The sequence below is a fragment of the Octopus bimaculoides genome, chromosome 1 (assembly GCF_001194135.2).
Source record: "Octopus bimaculoides isolate UCB-OBI-ISO-001 chromosome 1, ASM119413v2, whole genome shotgun sequence".
Classification (NCBI taxonomy): domain Eukaryota; kingdom Metazoa; phylum Mollusca; class Cephalopoda; order Octopoda; family Octopodidae; genus Octopus; species Octopus bimaculoides.
Genome location: NC_068981.1, coordinates 95,081,592 through 95,103,093, shown reverse-complemented (window position 1 = coordinate 95,103,093; position 21,502 = coordinate 95,081,592). Strand labels below are relative to the sequence as shown.

The 21,502-nt window shown below is 34.3% G+C and overlaps 2 protein-coding genes across 4 annotated transcripts in view; one reads left to right on the top strand and one right to left on the bottom strand.

Annotated features, from left to right (window-relative positions):
- Nucleotides 1-21,502, bottom strand: part of LOC106873157 (Na(+)/H(+) exchanger beta) — a 288,856-nt gene that overhangs the window by 79,938 nt on the left and 187,416 nt on the right. The gene's annotated exons all lie outside the window — the stretch shown is intronic.
- Nucleotides 1-21,502, top strand: part of LOC106878267 (integrin beta-PS) — an 87,423-nt gene that overhangs the window by 26,687 nt on the left and 39,234 nt on the right. For all 3 annotated transcript variants that reach the window (XM_052968318.1, XM_052968326.1, XM_052968322.1), the window contains exons 2-3: nucleotides 3,085-3,149; nucleotides 20,321-20,409. In XM_052968318.1, coding sequence (XP_052824278.1) covers nucleotides 3,085-3,149; nucleotides 20,321-20,409 — 154 coding nt within the window. The remainder of the gene's footprint in view (nucleotides 1-3,084; nucleotides 3,150-20,320; nucleotides 20,410-21,502) is intronic.

The window sequence follows — 21,502 nt, the reverse complement described above, 5'->3', positions numbered from 1 at the left end:
ATATACATATATATATATATATGCATATGTATATATACATATGTATATATACATATATATATATACATGTATATATATATACATATGTACATATAGATATGTATATATGCATATGTATATATACATATATATGCATGTATATATACGTATGTATATATGCATATCCATATATACATATGTATATATGCATATGTATATATACATGTATATATGCATATGCATATATTCATATGTATATATACATATATTCATATGTGTATATACATATATACATATGTATATATGTATATATACATATGTGTGTGTATATATATATATGTATATATACTCATGTATATATGTATATATATATATGTATATATATATATATATGTATATATACTCATGTATATATATACATATATATATCTGTATTTATATAAAAGTCAGCATGTGTGTGTATATGTATGTGAATGTAATTTATGCATGTCCAGAAATTAGCACGCATGTCACTCCAATTTTAAGAGGACATTCATCACGACCCCAGCTGTATTTTCATCAAATTATTTTTCCTCGAGGCACCAGCAAATAGTGGTAAAAATAATTTTTCAACCATAACTTAACAATTTTCCTGGCGAAGAAATCCACCATTGTTTGCAAACATGAGTTAAGTGCCCTTCGAGTGACAGGTACGTTTCTGTTAAGACATTTGTGTTTTTTTTCCATCGAGGGGAAAAGTGTTTTGTCGATATGGGGCAATACACATACATACGTACACCTATTGCATACATGTTTTTTGTATGCATACATGTTCATGTGTGTGTATGTGTGACTGATGCCATTTACACATAAATACATACATAACAACCCCTCTCTCTCTTTTTGTCTGTCAATCACACGCTAAAATGACGAATTTAAAAAAAAACTTTTATCTGTCACTCTCTCTTTCTCTCTTTACACACACTAACAAAACAACTTCTCATACACACTACACTTTCTGTGTTGCACACCCCATCGAACACACACACACACACGAACATGTATGCAATAGATGTACGTACGTGTGTGTGTGTGCTTTGCCCATATATATATATATATATATATATATACTTAAGACTTTGTTGTGATCCAAACATAACCTCTTCTGACACAGAGGATTGTGAGCCTTTTTGGGCGTTCTGTTTTCCTTGCTGGAAGGGTTCCCAACCCATGGGCCAAGGTGGTTTAGATAATGGGGTTGGTGTTTTCTAAAGGGCTGGCATGTGCAAGCTGATCACCTCTGCCGACCAAACTCCCAACCCATGCGCTCCCATCGTGACACTGATTCTGCAGAATTGGGTTGGGTGGGAAAACCTACTTTGAAGTATAAATATAGATGTTTTTGAATCACCAATGTTGTGTTCGGTTAAGTCCTATTTGGGGTGAAAAATCAATAAACTGATTCCTTATGGAGTTTTCCATTTAATCAGAATTTTAAAAATCGACAAACCAATTCCTTATAGGATTTCCCACTAAAATTGGCCAGACCCCATTTTCAACCATAACTTTTACCAATTTTGATGTATTTTGTTCAAACATTACTTAAGACTCATGGTATCTTAGAATGCTTTAAGTTCTCCAAAAACGAAAGAAAAAAAAAAGCAATCGATGAGTGGAAAACAATCTATAAACCAGTTCCTTATGGGATTTCCCAATGAAATTGTCTGCAACTCATTTTCAGCCAAAAGTTTACCAATTTCAACAGATTTCACTCAAATTTGACGTTGATGTTACTTAGTTTGGTTTGAAATAAAGAGCTTGGTTATCTTAATAATTCTAACTTAATCCCGAGCAAAGTTGGGCTATACAGCTAGTATACATATATATATATCATCATCATCATCATCATTGTTTAATGTCCGCTTTCCATGCTAGCATGGGTTGGACGATTTGACTGAGGACTGGCGAACCAGATGGCTGCACCAGGCTCCAATCTGATTTGGTAGAGTTTCTACAGCTGGATGGATGCCCTTCCTAACGCCAACCATTCCGAGAGTGTAGTGGGTGCTTTTACGTGCCACCGGTACGAAGGCCAGTCAGGCAGTACTGGCAACAGTCACGCTCAAAATGGTGTATTTTATGTGCCACCTGCACAGGAGCCAGTCCAGCGGCACTGGCAACGATCTTGCTCAAATGACTTTTCACGTGCCACCGGCACAAGTGCCAGGAAGGCGACGCTGGTAACGACCACACTCGAACGGTGGTGCCATCACGATTTCGCTTTCGCTTGCCCCAACAGGTCTTCGCAAGCCGAGTTTAGTGTCCAATGCAGGAGACGTTGGCATGGGGGCCAGTCGTCGAATTTAGTTCGATTTTTGATTTCACTTGCCTCAACAGCTTTTAGAAGATGCAAACAGCTGCTAGAATCCTCACAATATTAAGCTAAAGACATCCACTTTTTATCATTTTGCTTATGAACTGATTAAAGTGAAGTATGGTTCGAAAGGAGTGTCACATCTTTAAAAATATTGTTGGCACTTGTCTTTTTTAATTTGAGGAATGGAAAAGGAAAGTCACATAAATAGGTTAATACATACTTAAATAACCATATGTTCATAGATTTTCTTCTGATAAACTAAATTTAGGCCAATAATTTAACCTTAGCAATTATCAACATCAATACTTCTGTGATATTAAGTCTTAACTAGCTAATTTATTCATCGGACTTGCGTACCTTTTTATTTTTTCTCATGATCATTATCTTGTTATTAAAGTAATAAAACCAGTTTATAAATTTATTATAGATTTGTTTCTTTCTGTGCTTTGCAATCACTGAGAACATTACATTATAAAGTTGTGAACAATCATATTACAGTATATGTAATATTTACAATTGCCTTGTTTGATTTTAGTTATTGTTTTAATCAGTAATAAAATGTTAAATCAGTTTTTATCATAGGTTTAAAGTCAGTTATGACTTACTAATGATTCTATAATTATATAAGAGAATTAAAGTAAAACCTCCAGTTTCTCCATAGGTTTTTCCATTTGCTTTTAGATTATGATTGATAATTTAATACTTTATTTCAGGAAGATCATAACTGTATTTTTTTATTTCTTTTCTAGGATGTTGTTCTGGCAACCCTGGCTTCTGGTTCTTCTAATAGTACTTCCTTTTACATTAGGTCAAAGTAAGTTTTAAATTTCCTTTCTATTTTTTTTTTCCCCCATTTGTACATTCAATCCTCACTTTTCTTACACCACTCTTTATCCTAAAAGTATTGGAGATCTTAGTGTTTTATTTTCTAAAAAATGTAAACACAATTAGGAAATATACTGTTAACACAAGCAATCTAATAATATTGCAAAAATCTTGTGTATACAATAAAAATAATCTATAAAGGAATACCTTGTATTTTTATAATTAATTACCAGTTAAGATTATGAAGTTAAATTTTATAACAACCATTGATGGTTGTTTTAACATATACTATTTATAGTAATCAACTGTTATCTACATCTCACTCATACCTGGCATCTACCTGCCATGTGTGTCTCTCTCTAAACAAACCTCTGTCTGCTTGGTTTATTAATATGTGCTTCTGAGATATTAATCTATTTACTGAAATATCCATGCCTTTCTGACTGTTTGTCTTGAATAGGAAACTGGTCTATCATAGGTAAATTTTCTTATATGTAAATTTTATCATAGGTAAAATCTATCATAGGTAAATTTTCTAATTTGGATTATCACTGCTACTGATGAACCTTTTAGCAATTCCATGATGCTGCCGCTATCTTTAACAGTGACTTTACATTACCTACAGTACTTAAGTTAGGTGGACTCAACTGTAATGGGTTAAGTCTCTCACTTAGAGGCATAACAGAATGTGTACTGCCAACCTCTCTAATGTTTGTGTAGCTGCTATCTTTTCCCTCTGTGTTGAATAAGATGGTCTAAAATTCAAAGAACATTTCTGTTTGTTGTTAAGTGGAAAATTTAAATAACAATATCCAGTAACTAAATACATAGAACACTTTTTTATTTTGTTCCTTCATAGGTATGTTTAAGATTATTTGAGTGTCCTTGTTTTTAGTAACTGAAAAGAAAATGTTACTCTGAGATGTTATATATTATATGTGGGCTAAAGAGATTATATTCCCCATGGAACCAAGAAAGGAACCAGCTGTTGAGATTAGACAAGATATGATAAGCAACATAGTTAAGGCAAATTTGATATAGATGCAAGTTTGTGGTATGCTTGCCAAGATATTGAAAATATCAGGAGGAAGGTTGTTTCTCTTTTACTGAGCAGTAGCAAACTAAAAATGTGACAGAGTACCAAAAATGTTAACCACATTAAAGAAGAGATGACTGTACTCTTCTTAATGCTGAGTGAAATTTTATGTGTTTATAACATTTACACAAATCAGTGGTGAGAGAAGTGAAGACTTAATAGAATGATTTAACTAAATCACCACTTAGAAGACTAATTTTAAAAAATATATCACCCAGGTTAATTTTTTAGAGATGTCATCCATATGAAAAGCAAAATTTTATTGTTCACATATTTAATGTAGAGTGCATCAAAAATATAATTAGAAATTATTATTTGGTGAAGTTCACTATCCCTGCAGCTGTTTCTCACTGCTTTATACCGCATCTCTTTCTCTCACTCACTCACTCTCACACCACACATGCACACTTCCCTTTTATTAATCAAAATATCTGTCATTGCCTGATTGTCTATCTGTCACTGATGTTGGCTGTAATTTAGTCAATCCTGAGTACTACACACATACACAGACAATCACAAACATGTATTATAATAGTTCAGATGACTTCTGCTATAGCCCCAGGATAGCCAGGGTTTTGTGGATGGAGGCTAAAGGAAACCTGTCATATATGTGTGTGTGTGTGTTTGTTTCTCTTTGTCTTGATATCACATGGTGGTTGGGGATGAGCAAGTGATACCCTTCATTTCCAATTTTCTATAAGGACATGACTGGCTATGCAGAAGCTTTACCTTACTTGGAAGTGAGTGTTGGTGACTGGAAGGGTATCCCGCCATGAAAGGTCCGCTTCCATAGGTATCATCTGACTCATAGAAGCATAGAGAAGTGGTTGTCAAAATGATGAACGATGATGAAGATATTTATAATAATGAGGTTAAACTGAGTAGTGGTGTTTTGACTGCATTTATTATGCACATAAAAAGTGCACAGTATACTCTGTAAAGTAATAGGCATTAGAAAAGGTATCCAGCCATAGAAACCATGCCAAAGCGGACAGTAGAGCCAAGCTGACAGTCCTCTAGCTTGCCAGTTCCTGTCAAACCATCCAACCCATGCCAGTATGAAAAGCAGGTGTTAAATGATGATGATGATGACATTAAACCAGTCATATCCAGCCCAAATATGCTACTTGTTTTATGATCTAACCAGCCAGATCTAGCCTACCATACATACCCTTCAATGCCATTCTAGAAATATATAATCACATTATCAAAATTTCAAAGCTACAATATAATGCATGATTAATTGAAAACAGTATGAATGAGAAAGCATTACATTTGACAGAGTAATCTGAATGCTAAAGAGTTAACTCAGTAACTAAGAATTTTTTAAGCATTTTAGTATGAGAGATAACTCCAGATTTGTGTCAGTCTTATCTGATTCCCTCAGTGAAGCATAGACTTTTTACCATACTTGCTGAAGTAGTGATGAGAGAAAATTATGAAGTTGATGTACTTCATTGTAAGGTATAATACATTAGCATAATTGGGGAAAAAAGCAAATAACTGCAGTTAATTACTCAAGTATGCTAATTTTTCACACCTGATAATAACAGTGTCTCTAATTAAAGGTATCATATTGTATATCTGCTTAGTGATTCTCTCATACCTCTTTGACCAAATATGATGTAGTGTATGCTTAACTGAAGAGCTCTAATAAAACTGATACGTATCAGGAGTTGTCTTTTGTACTTGTGGAAATGATAAAAGTCATATTACTCCTTGAGCTGATGTTTTCTTCCTCACTGCAAATTTACTTCTAACTAGATTTTTTATGCTGACTGCCTTAAACAAGGTGTTAACTCTAACCTAACTGCTAAAACTTACAGATGACATGCATGGCAAAATGCTGCATGAATAATCAAATGCTAGATGCTTTTTTTTTTTTTCATTATTGCTGAAGAAGCTAATATATTTTCTGGTGCACAGACTGTTTCTTCATAAGATAATGTAATAAATCATATGCAAATTTTATTTGTGCAATAAACTTGAATGCAGAGCTCATTACTTGTTGCAAAGAAGTATTTGAAAATTAGAATATCTTGAGGATTTGATGATTTATAATAATGTCTCTGGTTGATTGTCTTACTTAGTGAAATGAGTCTACCAATGACAAATTAATTGAAGAAAATTATTTTGAAACTGGATGCTTACTGGGGAGAATTATTAGGAAAGATTAAATTAATACTGCATTAACTTGGAAAGTAGAGATGCATAGCCATTACATCAGAAGTTCTCAAACTGAGGTGTGTGAATTTCCTTGGGGTACACAAGAAAAATTATTGAGTTGTATGACATTTGTAAAAGTACTGGAATTTTGAAGTAATCACAACCAACTACTTTTCAATGGTACACCCTCAGATTTAGTAAAATAATTTTTTTTTTTAAGAACAACTTTGTCACATATGTTATTTGGAATTCTTGACTTCCAAATATAATTAATAACAAGCTATACACTGGCTGTTTTATGTATCCTGGCTGTATCTCTGAAATGGTAACCATTTTTGTCTGGTTTTATGTTATCCAGCCATTTTACAATGTATTCTTTACAAGGGCTATGGCAACTTCACCAGACATAGTGAACAGGTATACTGGAAGAAAATGATTGAAATGTTTACATTAAACACAAGAACAAGAAAAACAAGATAACTGAATATCTAGCCAACTAAATTAGCTAACAATGAAGAGATCAGGAGTTTAGATATAAAACTTATGAAACAGCAAAAAAAAAAAAAAGCTCTAGCTCCATTGTGATTTCAGTATTTCAATAACATGAGGGCAGTAAATATATATGTTTAAATAAACGAGTAGATTCTGTAACTACATAAATATGCTTAAACATTTTTGGATGCTATTAATGACTGCAAGGTATCTGTGATACACAGTTAATAATTGGGGCAACAACTTTAGTTTCTAGTTTCTCACATCAAGAATTTTTTTTTTTTTTTTTTTTTTAAACTTTAAAAATAAGATTACTCTTTCTGTTTTTAATGGCTTTATTTTGAATTCTGTAGAATACAACTTAGAAATTGCTGAAGGTAATTTTTAATTTCATACAATTATTAAGATAGAGTAGCTTAAGAAACTGGTTATTATATTGAATCTTTCTAGTCATATAAATTGTATAGAATTTAGTTTATAACTAAAATAAATAAATAAATAAAATGACCAAACATATCAATTCATTTGAAATTCTAAAACTGCAATTCTAGTGAAACCTGATAGGCTAAGATATATTTCTGGAAAATCTTGTTTTAAGAATGTTGCATAAATCTGTTGTCAAATATTATGCTAAAGTTTGTCCTATTTTCAATTAATTCTTCCCACACTTATATAAACATAAGTACTTTACAATTATATAAATATAGGAAAGACTAATTGTAAACATGGAAAAAGGTTATCTAATACAATGTAAAAGCTGTTAATTTTGTTAATGCATCTTTTGCATTTTAGATTGTCATATACTTTTCTTTGAGAAACATTTTATTTCCATTGTAATTAGTTGTTAATCATGAGAATGTAAGGTGGGAAGCCCAAATGTAAACACCTTCAAAATTACAAAACTGTGCTCTGGGAACTTATGTAGAAGTAGTTAAGGTCATTTATTCATCATTGCTTGAGAAATCATTATAAACTTCTAACAAGAGCACACCCTCACCAAAAGTGTTCCACTATGATATATATTCCACTTTGTAACTGCCCCAATTAATAAAATGCAATTATTGCAATAGTTGGTAGTATCTTTCTATTTATATAGATGTGTGGTTTGTAAATATCAATATATTGTTAATTCAAAAATATATCAGATTGTTAGATTTTTTCCCCTTTTCTTTTTTTCTTTTTTGTACTTGATAACAATTTTAGAATACATTGTTTTGGAATGCAGAGTGTAATGATGAATTTAGTTATCAGAAAGTAACAAACAATAACTACCTTAGACAAATTAAATGGTAATTTTTAGATATGATTGATTTTGTATTAATCTGAAAGCATGTCAGACAAATGGTTATGTATCTAGGGATGGCAAATCCCCATCATCAATACTAATACATATGTGTATTAATTCTTTAATTTGAAACTATGAAAGTTTGAGAAAAACATTATGATTAAGAAAAGTGTATACATACTAAAAGATGACATTGAGAAATTTAGCTTCAATGTAAGATCAGTAAATACTAAGAAAAATGAAAATATAAAATTCCTGCACGTTACATGTCAACTGGTTCATCCTTAAAAATGTAAACTATTTTGCTGATGGTGCAAAAGTCCAACGAGGCATTTGGCATTTTACGTTAATATTGTGAGAATGTGAAATGAATTATTTAGAATAATGTGGTTGATCAAACAAGGTTATTGAAGTGTCTGAAATAATTTATGAGGCATATATTGTTGTTGTTGTTGGCATCATTTTGTGTTTTCCCATGTTGGCATGGCTTTTGTCATTCATGGCTTTTGTCATTCATGGCTTTTGTCATCCGAAATGCACAACAATGGAGAAAAACTAGCCAACGTTATTGTGTATGCTATGTTATTTTTGGCATGGGTTTTACAGCTGGATGTTCTTTCTACCACCAACCATATTATATGTGGACACCAGCACATTTTGTCATGTCACTAACATTTGTGACGGTGACAAAATTAAATAGTCTTTTTTTCTCTTCTTCCAGTTGTCCCTTCCTTTTTTTAGCATAAGAATTGCCATACTGTTTGGAAATGAGAGTTGGACTGAGTGTTGAGAACCCTGCAATGACTGCAGGGAGATGAGATGAGAATTGTTCAGTGGATGAGCAATTTAAGAACAATTGAGTACAAGTGAAATGAGAAAACAGCAAAGCATTAAGGTGTCTTCAGAGCTATGCAGGGAAAATTACTGCTATACCCAGGTCATCCCTGATTGAGCAGATCTATGATCAAAGGAATTCTAGCTAACTGTGATATCATTCTCTTTAGGGTGTAATTTGAGAGAGATTTGGTTGCTCTTTCTAGCTGATCAGGCAACTATATAGAAATTCTCTTTTTGACTGCTTTGCTTTGAACATGTGGTGCAAATGATGATGATGATGCAAACTGGATGAAAATGTTGTTTGGGTTATTAGTGGAAAGCACTTTTCAAAGAAGCACAGCAAAAACAACATCTGAAGAATTAAAGACTGACTTGAGCAACATTGAGTTTCACAAAAGAATTTAATCAGAATCAAAATCTATTGAATATGGAAAGGGATAGATAGCTAAAGAAACACACCACTTTGGAAACTAAGAATTTATTTAATTTGGTTTCAATACCTTAGATTATAATATCAAATCTGTTTATTTCAAAACAAAGAAAAACCAGGAGTGTAATAATAGTATATTACATTTTCTTGTTAATTATGATGTGAGCAATTGATAATTGGGAGGATAGAAAAGTTAACAACAGTAATGAAGAGCAGATATTATGTCCTGCTTGGGAAAGAACAATTAGTATATTTATATGAACAGTTAATTAGAGATTCACTTAATTAAGCTGTAATAATTGTCTCATTTTGATTCAAAGTAAACTTGTGTAGTTTTCTGTCTGGCTGAGCTTACATATTTTTTGTTTTCCCACCATGCAAATTGAATGAGTATGACTTGGATGATTGCCAGTCTCGTTAGACTTCCTCATACTAATTCATCAACCCATGTACAGCTGATCTATGGAACTGATTTGTAACTATCTAATTATATACTGATTATATCTATTGAGTCAATGATATTTTCATTTATCATAAAGAGATCTTATGAGATTTCTTCATATTCTTATAGAAATCAATGACAATAGTTGTCAATTTTTGTTTTAATTATTTATTATAGATTTTTTTAAATTTTGTTTATCAAATCATTTTTATGAAAATGTTAATTGGACTAACGTCTGTATCAGCATTGAAATTAGTGAGATATTTTGAAGGTGAATCTAGTTTTTAATGCTAGAAACTATTAGAATTGTACTGTGTTAGACATCAACTTAAATTGTATTACAATTAGACCATTGGTTTAATTTCCAAAATCCAATAAAGTAACGAAAAAATAGTGCTGAATATCACTTTTGGTTAATTATTTTAACATCCTACTGGTACTAGAACAAATAGCTGATTAAATTACCTCTGTAAATTTTTGAAATATATAACTATGGGTTAACCTACTTCAAGAATTAAATCTAGTTATATTCAATATGTAGGTGTTAACTTTTAAAATTAACTAGCTGTAATTTTTCATTAATTTCACCTACAAGCTTCTATGAAAGTACCATCTACCAAATTCAAACATCATTTAGATCAATTCTTTGAAATTGTATTAAATGAATACATATTTCATGAATCCAGTTGACCAACAAAATTAACTAAAACAAGATAAATTCTGCAATTTTATTCAACTAGTTAGCAGAGGAACTGATCATTGTTCAAATTCACACCTTTCACTAAATATGTATATTTACTTTTCTTACTCAGGTCTCTTGTACAAGCTAATTTTGATGTTGAAACAATTTTTTTTTATCTCCTGTTTCCTTAAAATGTATAGTCTTATGGAAGCTTTTAGCTCTGTTGCAAATATTTGGACTAGGACTCTTGGCAGGTGGTTATTGTGATCTCACAACAACACTATGACACTTCTAAATGCCAAAACTGAAATAAACTCACTGAACAATTCTCTTTTCTTTAACATCCATGGACTCCAATTAAAGTGAGACTCTCATTTCATCTCTTACTAACATGCAATGTATCCTATTCCTCTCACAAGTACAAATCTCTCAACCCATATTTATTGTCCATCTCTGCTGTCCAGGATAAATTTCATTCCAAAAGATGGTGTCTGTGTTTTTGTAGATTACACTCAACCCAATATTTTTCTCTAGCTTAGATTTTTGCAACAATAACTTCCAATTACACTCACTTATAGTCTCCCTCTCCAACTCTTCCAAGTACAGCTGCTTCCTTTACCACTCTCTAAACTCCTCCACACACCAACAACTCTTTGGTCATATCTCTTCCTACATCAAGGAAATTTATCTCTTCAGTTCTCTTCAAAGTTATCTTGACTTCATCATTCACAACTTTCCTAGATTCTCACATCCATCCCATACTAATTTTGCTGAAACTGATTCTTTTATAATCTTCCATGCTCCACACTAACTAACACTATCAATATACACCCCTGACACTCCTAGCTCTCTGGATCTCTTTCTTACCTCTAAACCCAAATGCTACCTGACCATAACTGTCTCTGCACCTGTTGATTCTTGACTACCCATTACACATCCAGTACACTACACATGACACTTCAACTTTGTTGGAGCTCCCCAGTTTTATATTTGCTTTCCCTAGCAGCATATGTACTTCATGCTTAACCTATCAGAAACAGACAGATAGTGACTAAAGCCATCCACTTGGCATGTCCCTTCACATCTCACAGCACCAATTCCCCCAAATGGTTAACACATAACTGTACTGCAGCAGTGCAGACCAAGAAATATGGCCTGCAAAGCTTGGAGAAAATAATTCACCTTACAAATTGGATAACTCTTAAACAGCACTGCAACATCTGTGAAGCTATCATCCAAATTGTACGTCTCCATATTTTTTAGTCTATCCACCAATTACAAGGATCTCTACCAACTTTGTAGAATCCTTTCCTCCACTTTTTAACCATGGTGGTTCTATGAGCAGTACTTTCATGGTGAAAGCTTTCACATTTGCTCCCTATTTTGCATCCAAAAATGCTCATACTAAATAAATCTTCTCCACAATTATCTTTTTTCATTCCATCTGGCTTACTTCATGGTAAGCCAAATGGAATGCACATACATACCAAGTGTGAAAGTACTTCCAGTCATTTCAGATCAACAAGACTACTGACCCTGATATTATTCCTTCCATTTCCCTCAAACAATACATCCCAGATGATCCCTATTCGCAATAAAATTTTTGATCGAGAGAGATCAAAAGTGACAATCCTTCTGATCCTACCAAACACCATCCTGTTCTATTTACATCTAATATCCACAAGTAGGAGAAATAGCTATTAATAACAACCTACTCCAACACTTTGAAGCTCTCTCCTTCCTTACTGACTACCAGTGCAGATCTTGTAAAACCAGATCTACTGGCAACCTACTCAACATCAACAAAGCTTTTGGCCTAGTCTGTCATGTGAATCTCGTCAAAACTGCCTACCTATAGGATCAATCTCATGCCTCTTAGATCACTGGCTTCCTGTCAATTGTACTATCATGGCATGTGTTGATGGAGTTATCTCTAACCCACAGCCCATCACCTCAGGTGTGCCTCAGGGTTCATTTTCGCTTCCCACATTCTTCTTTCTAAACATGAACAGCATATAACTAGAACTTTGGTAATCATTTCAAATGCTAGGCACCTACTATCAATGAGGATCTCTCCTGGAACACACAGCCTCAATACTGCAAAAACTATCCTTCCTCTTCAAAGCCAGAAAATACTTCAGTCTCACAGTAACTAATTGCTCTCTACAAAACTTACACTAGCCCTACAATGGAACCTTATTCCAGTATTTAGGATGGCGCTACTATTACACAGGTATCTTAGACCATGTCCAAAGAAAGGTCACTCATAAACTCATTCCAATTTCTGACCTACAATTGTACTGTCTCCTTTCTCTTCCTTTTCTACCTTCATTACTGTGGCTGGTCACTTCCACTCAAATATTTTCAATTCATTCATCTATCATCACCCATACTGTTTCCCCATCAAGGCTCTTCCCTAACCACTATGACCATCCCTTCTTCCCTAGAATACTGTCCCTCTGAAATTTGCACCCTGCAAATGCTTTCCATGTGGTCATCAACTTGCAACAGTTTAAATTCAGTATTAACAGTATCAGTCTCACCAGTCTCAGCAGGCCTACAAAGCAAAGGCTGTGGGCACAGCCACTTTCTCCAGACCAAACCAATTAAAATAATTATATATTTATATATTTTTTTTGTTTTAAGCATCAAAGATTTTGACTGCTCCTTTGTAAATTTCACATGATATTTAGACAATGGTTAGCTGATTTTAGTGGATACATTTTCATTGTCTTTTGTTCATTTCTTACTTCATTGTTTTGTGACCATATTTAAGTTGCTTTTAATCATTTATTAACCTTTTTATATAATGTGTATTTGTCTTTCATGGGCTTTGTATAATGGATATATTTAACTGAAAATAATGTTTTTGCCAATGACCTTATTTATAAATGATTATATAAATTAGTTGAGATCTCCCTATTGTTAGAGGGTCGTTAAGATAATCTTGAAATTTTTGTTTCTAATTTTAAGAACAACTACTTAATCTCAGGGAAAATATGTGGATTTATCTACCTGTGCAGGAAAGTCTTCTTAACTGCTGTATATAGATACATTCAACTTAAAAGTAATCTTTATTGAAAACTATTTAGACTATCTAAATTCATTAAAAAGTTTTCAATCCACTGCTTAATTTACAAAGAAACTATTTTATAGTAGAAAAAAACAGTTTAATATATTCCTTAACTTAGGTATATTTATAGAAATATTTGACTACTGGAGACTGGATTGACTTCTTTATCCAACCAAACATGTGTTTCTGCTTTCTAACTAAAAAAAGACATTTTCTCAGATTTGTAATCTTTTCCCCACTGTTTTCTCTACAATATATATATACACACACACACACACTTATTATTTCCTACTTTTTTATACCCTTGTATTGCTTTCTTTAGTAATTAACAACAGATGGGTATATTTATTTATTTATTTATTTTTGATCTAATCTTGTCTTATTTTTCTATAAAAATGTGTCTTTCAGGAGAGTAGGACCGGCTTTCTGTCTATTGTAATAGAAGAATAAAATATACTCGATAAAATAAATGGTTCCTACTTTTTAACATTAAATAATTGTGATGTAATAAAGTTCATATCAACTGTAAATTATTACATTAAGATTTTAGAAGATATTTATATAAGTTGTTTTAAGTAATAGTTTCTTATTCCCAAAAGTATGTTACTAAGAGAAGGGTAGGAGAGAATATATCTTAATCTTTTAAAGTATATTTTCAAATCTATGTTTAGCTACTGCTTGTGCTTAAACATTCAGATGTTTTAAAAGGAAGGGAAAGAAAAATAAAAGAAGCTCTAGGTTTATCTTGCTGCCTACTCACTAGTTGCTGATTTCCTTCTCTTAGATATCTGCCTGCTACTATTTGTATCTCACTAGTGATGCATATTTGAGGTTTGGCAGCAATTCTTGCTAGATTTGCTATTTATAGGGAATTCTGTGAGTAAGTCCTTCAACTTATATCTCACAAAAACTGTTTAATGAAGCTTGTTGTTGTATATATAAGTATGTGACTCAGGCTATGTAGGCGGAAGGAAGCCTTTGGAGTAACTTACATTATACATTAGAACTATGTTAACTATGCCATAACATCCAAAAAAGTTCGAGTGAAGATTTGTTGTGACTTATATTTAAAGCATCAGTTAAGGCTGATTTTGACACAGACTACTTTGTTTTTGAGGCAATAAAAAGTGCTGTGTATGATTACTGCTGATAAAATGCTATACTGATTATTGATGAATTTTGAAATCAATCATTTATTATTCAGTATTTTTTCATCTTCAATTTGTTAGTGATATCCTTACCTGTGAGATTTTAACTTGAAATATAACAAAGCTGCCATGTAAGAATAGTTGAGACAGTATAAGGAACTATTCTAGAATTAAAATATAAACATTAAATTTGGTATCAATTTTCTTCCATACATTTTCATAAAAGAGATCAATATGTTGTGTACTTTGTTTCGTCTTCTTGCTTCAATAAAGACACCTAGATCCAGATATTGTCAGTTGCTGATATATTTTAGTTTGTAATATTTAATATTCCTGAAAAAAAAATAAAAGAGAAAAAAAGAATGATAAAATTAGTACTGAAGTAGACAAACACACCTAATTCCATATTTCTATAGTTAATTCAGTTTTTGTCCGGAGTTCAAATTTCACTGGAAATAACTTTGGCTTTCTTCCTAAAATCAAATATAAGATATGAACAATATGTAAGAGATTGTTACCACTAAATATACTTTATAAAAGAATTAACTCTTATGCCTAATCAAGTAGATTCAATATTTCCTCTAGAGAAAATATAGTTCAACTTTTTTGTTATTTCACAGATGAAGGTTTATGGTAAAAAATTTTATATGAAATATTTTGTATTACCCTAATGGGAATTTAGGATATTATCATCTTATAATGAACAAATGTAATAAAGAAAAACAAAAAAAAAATTGACTTAATTTCAAGTACATATTCTTTTGTTTGAAACGGTTTTTTAGCTTAAATTTTTGCTGACTTTTTTAACAATATCAGTTTCACATTTACATAATGCTTTACTATTTAGGTTTGCGCTATGCAATAAAGATACTTGCAGTTTTTAAAAAACAATGTAATCTGTTATATAAAACTCCTTTATAACTCCCATTTAGTTTAGTTGCTTTTCCACCTAATTCTAGATAGTTTTAAAGTGTTAAAGCAGAAGCTTCAGAAATGCTGCATTTTTTAGAATTTAATACTCGGGCAAAGTGAATGTGAACAAGATAGGCTTTAATGGAAGAAACAAAGAATGTAAAATTGATCTCAATTATTAAGATCAGCCAAGACTAGTTATTGTTTCAATTTAAACTATGAGAAATATATGTATATATTTTAAATATGGTACCATTTACATGTGTAACTTAACTTACCTTACTAGGTCATGTTAATATCTGCAATTATGTTATTAGTTCTTGTGGATAGAGGTCGAGTTATGTCCCATTATAAAACATCTGACATTTTCTCTCTATACTTAATATACTAAATATTTGCATATGTCAGTGTATTACACATCCATGCACATGCCTATACACAACATTTTTAAATACTTCCCCCGGACCTTGCTCTCATTTTAGCATTTGAGCATGAATAGGAACTTAATGTAGCTAATTTTTATGAAAAGAGGCTATTATCATTACACTTTGTTACACTGGATTTAGCAATATTTTCATTTTGTTTCGGTGTTTTAAATTATAGCTAACTTGATAAATTTAGCTCTGGTAAATTGCAAGAGGAACTACAATGATAAAACGAAAGATATAAATCCATTCATTGAATATGTGTGTATGCAGGTGTCTGTGGGCTTATACTATATTAAATTCAGCATGATATTAATCCAATTGGATTGGCAAATAGAGTGCTGAGTTGTGACTACATAACTTAAGCATTGTATCCGTTATTAGAGCATTAAGGTATTTAGTTACAACTCTTTAATTTTCTGAGTTCAAATCCCACTAATGTCAGTTTTTTCCTTTCATCTTTCTGGGGCCAATAAAATATCAGTCAGGTACTGAGCTCAATATAATCAGCTATACCTTTCACTAAAAAAAAACTGAAGCCTTGTGTCTATGTAAAAAGAAATCTACTTATTGTTGACAAATATATCTTCTAGTTGAAGAATTAGTTTGTATTTAGTTTATAATCACACAGTGTGTCTGTAAAGTCATGGTGGGATTGCAAAACAGTTTATTGATATAATTTGCTACACTACACATTCCATATACATGTAGAATAAGAGACCAACTAATAAAGTTTACGTACAGTTTAGTACAGTTCAATGTGGTTTCCATTTGGTGCCCTACACATCTAATCAATATCCCAGTTGGATGAGTGAACATAGTCTTAGTTCCTCACACTCTCTATGAAGATAACAAGAGATCTCCATCCAGCAAAGCAACAAGTCTTATCATGAGCCTACTTGCGAGCCAGGTACATATTTGTCAGGTCAGGTCTTCCCTTCACCATCCTCAACCAGTTCTTGACAGGTCTACTTTGCTTTCTCTACTTCCTCTCTGACTTTGAAACAGGCCCTCACCAGTTTCTTCGTGGGCATACATGGCACATGGCTAAGCATCTTCCACATTTTTATCATGCTAGTATCTCATAAGTTAATCAACCCAGTCCTTTCCATACTCCTTTTGTAATGTTGTCACATCAAGAAATTTTTAGTGTCATCCTAAAGCAACATCTGTAGAAGACATCATCTCTATAGATTCCACCTGTATTTTCTTTTACCCAAAGCCAGGAACTTTTCAGCAGCCTCCTCTATTGCATACTTTGTCCTTTCAGGGCTTAACAACTGTCTCTAGCACCTCAATGTATTCAACAGCATTAATTCTAAGACCTTGTGGAAAGAAGAGAAGTGGCATTATATGACCTTTGTTACTTACCATTGCTAAAAGCATCTCAGTTACTGAGAACTTAGTGTGCATCACTCTGGAAATATCAGAAGAATCCACATATAAGCATCTGTCATTTCTCATGTTAGACTTTTGGTCTTGGCTGTAGATTTTTTTTTCATCAGAGAAGAACCACAGCATACCATGTTTGTGGGATTTTTTTGTTTTTTGTTTTTTGTAAACGTTGTTAAGTAAGTACTTGCCATGGATCAAACAGTTTTCTTGTGTCTCTGTAAGCATGAATTCTCTTTGATACAGCTGAAGCATTACTACCATTAACTTCTAATTCCATCCAAACTTTTCACACAAAATATTTTGCAACATTTTGAAAGTTGGCAATTTCTAAGTCACTGTCATCATCATCATTGTTTAACGTCCGTTTTCCATGCTGGCATGGGTTGGACGGTTCGACTGGGGGTCTGAGAAGCTAGGAAGCTGCACCAGGCTCCAATCTGATCTGGCAGTGTTTTCTACAGCTGGATGCCCTTCCTAACACCAACCACTCCAAGAGTGTAGTGGGTGCTTTTTACGTGCACAGGCCAAAGTGGGCTGGCATCGACCACATTTGGATGGTGCTTTTACGTGCCACTGGCACGGGAGCAGAGGGGGCTGGCATCAACCACATTTGGATGGTGCTCTTGCGTGCCACCGGCATGGGAGCTAGTCAAGGCGGCGCTGGCATTAGCCACGTTCGGATGGTGCTTTTCATGTGCCACTGGCACAGGGGCCAGTCGGGGCGAGGGGGCTGGCATTGACCATGTTTGGATGGTCCTCTTTATGTGTCACTGGCACGGGGAGCCAGAAAGGTGATGCTGGCATCAGCCACAAATACAATTTCTATTTGATTGTGGTTTGATTTGATTTTGATGTTGATGTACTTGACTCAATAGGTCTCCTCAAGCACGGCATGTCACCCTATGATCCAAAAGGTACTTTTGAGTGGGCTGGTTATGCGACACTGGCGTAGGCTACAGCTGTGAGTTCACTTTATTTGCCAGGTTGTCTCAGTCACAGCATATCTCCAGAGGTCTCAGTCTTTCGTCATTACCTCTGTGAGGCCCAGCGTTTGAAGGTCATGCTTCACCACCTCATCCCATGTTTTCCTGAGTCTTCCTCTACCATGAGTTCCTTTCACTGTTTGGGAGTGGCACTTCTTCACACAGTTCTCCTCATCCATCCTTAGTGCATGACCATACCAGCACAGACGTCTCTCTTGCATGTCACATCCGATGCTTTCTTATGTCCAACATTTCTCTCGGGGCGCTTACACTCTGTCATGTGTGCACACTGACATTACACATCTAGCAGATCATGTGAAACACGGCAGTTCACACACATGCATCGTAGAGAGACATTTTATCATCAGTAGGGGTAAAAGCTTTCTGAACTTTTCCCAGGCTATTCTTATTCTCGTTGTAACACTCTCTGAGCAGCCACCCCCACTACAGACTTGGTCACCTAGGTAGTGGAAGTTATCAACTACTTCTAGTTTCTCACCCTGTCATGTTATGGAATCTGTTTTCTGAGTATCTGTGGTGTTTATTGCCCCTGTGCATCTGCTTCACACGAAAGTTATCTTCCCGGTTAATCTTCCTTTGATATTGCTGCACCTCTTATGTGTCCATAGCTTACAGTGGGTATCTTACGGAGTTTCTACCTACACCTTTTCTACAGATCGAGCAGAGCCATCTACCTGAAGGGGTGTGTGTGATGTGTTCGCCTTCCTACTTACCAAGACTTTGGTTTTTGCAACATTGACTCTAAGGCCCTTCAATTCTAAACCTTGCTTCCACACCTGAAATTTCTTCTCTAGTTCTGGTAGTAATTCTGCTATGAGGGCCAGGTCATCTGCATAGAGGAGCTCCCAGGGGCAACCTGTCTTGAATTCCTGTTATTGCCTGGAGGACTGTGATGAATAAGAAGGCGCTGAGGGCTGATCCTTAGTGGACCCCTACTTCTACCCGGAATTCTTCACAATACTCCTTGCCAACCTTAACCTTACTAACAGCACCCCTGTATAGGGCCTGTGTAGCCTTTATTAACTAATCGTCAATCCATAGTTTCCACATTGCCCACTAGATAAGGGATCGGGGGACCTTGTCAAAGGCTTTCTCCAAGTCCACAAAAGCCAAGTATAGAGGTTTATCTTTGGCTAAGTATTTCTCCTGCAGTTGCTGCACCAGGAATATAGCATCAGTGGTGCTTCTACCTGGGACAAAACTGAACTGCATCTCATCTAAGCATACTCTCTCCCTAATTAGTTGGGCTATGACCCTCTCTGTGACCTTCATAACCTGATCCAGCAGTTTGATACCCCTGTAGTTATTTCTATGTAAAGCGTCACCTTTACCCTTGTAGCAGTTGACTATGGTGCCACTAACCCAGTCATTGGGTACGACTCCATTATGAACTACCTGGTTTACAATATGGGTGACTAGGCCATAACCCACGCTGCCAGATATTTTAAGCATCTCAGCAGTGATTTCTGATGGGCTTGGGGCTTGTTCTGCACATATACCAACCATGACTACATGTCTTTTTAAATTCTTGTGTTAGCATTTTATTTGACATGCGAGAGCTGAAAGAAATAAGATATTTTTAATTGATTTGAAGAGAGTATACTGATAATTGTCTTCAAGTATCCCAGGCATCCTGTATATTGTAGGGTGATGATTTCATTAAAGGATGTTATTTTACTATCATATAACTCAATATAAGAATATTAAACTCTGCTTTTTTTCATTTTTACCATTTTTATTCTTTTAACACTTTTTAAAAATTTATTTTTCCAGGTAGTAAGAAACACAATATATGTCAAAAGCAGATAACATGTGGAGCATGTATAACAGCAGGAGAAGGCTGCAGTTGGTGTAGCAAAGAGGTAATTTATCATGATAATGCTCAAATTCGTTAAAATGCCATGTTAATACACTTAAATATTTGCCTGCATTTTTTTCACTCATATAAAATGTGTCCCTAAAGGCATTTTTTTTATGTCTATACCCCTGCATACAATCTATCCATAGTGAATCTCTCCCCAACAACTCATCTTCCTAACATCCCCTCCCTCCACCTATGTTCACTACTCACTGCATTCTTCCCCCCTCTGTTTCCCACTCTCCTTTCACCCTCTTGCAAATTTACCTGCCCACACACCCTGTTTAATCCTCTCTACTATTTCACTTATATTCATTCACCTCCCTCTAAATTTTGGCTAGGCTCTGACACATTTTCACCATCATCATATCTCCCCCCCTTCTCTCTCTCTTTCTCCTACCTCTCTGTTTTTCAACTGAGGTTGCCATGTATCTGCTCTACAGCAAGACACTGTTTCTGTCCGTCAATCTTTTTATTCTCTCATCATCTGGTATAAAGCCACCTCCTTTATTACATCTGTCCCTCAGTTGAAGGGTCTTGTTTTCCATATTACTTGGTATCTTCACTGGTGCTGGTGCCATAGAAACCATGCCAAGTGGAGGTTAGAACAGTCCTCAAGCGAGATCGTTACCAGTGCCACTGGACTGGCTCCTGTGCAGGTGGCACGTAAAATACACCATTTTGAGCACGGCTGTTGCCAGTACTGCCTGACTGGCCAGCGGCACTGGCAACGATCTCGCTCAAATGACTTTTCACGTGCCAGGAACACTGGGGGGAAATAAATATTCGTACATGTCAATTCTCTTAATTATTTAATTTCTAATGAACATAAATGGGATGTACCAATACTATATTTGCATACACATGCATAAACTAAGAATATGCAAAAGAAACTAATAAATTATAGTAACTAATGAATGAATTTATATACAATTATAAATATTTAAGGGTGAAAAATGTATTCATACAGAATAAATTTATGAGTTTCTATGCGAGAGGAAGAGAGGAGAGTGGTGGGGGGTGAGAAGGGGAGGAGAGTTGAGCCCATGTGTCGCAAAGGAGCTAGGAGGGAAGATTAATTCCTGTTCACAGAATGT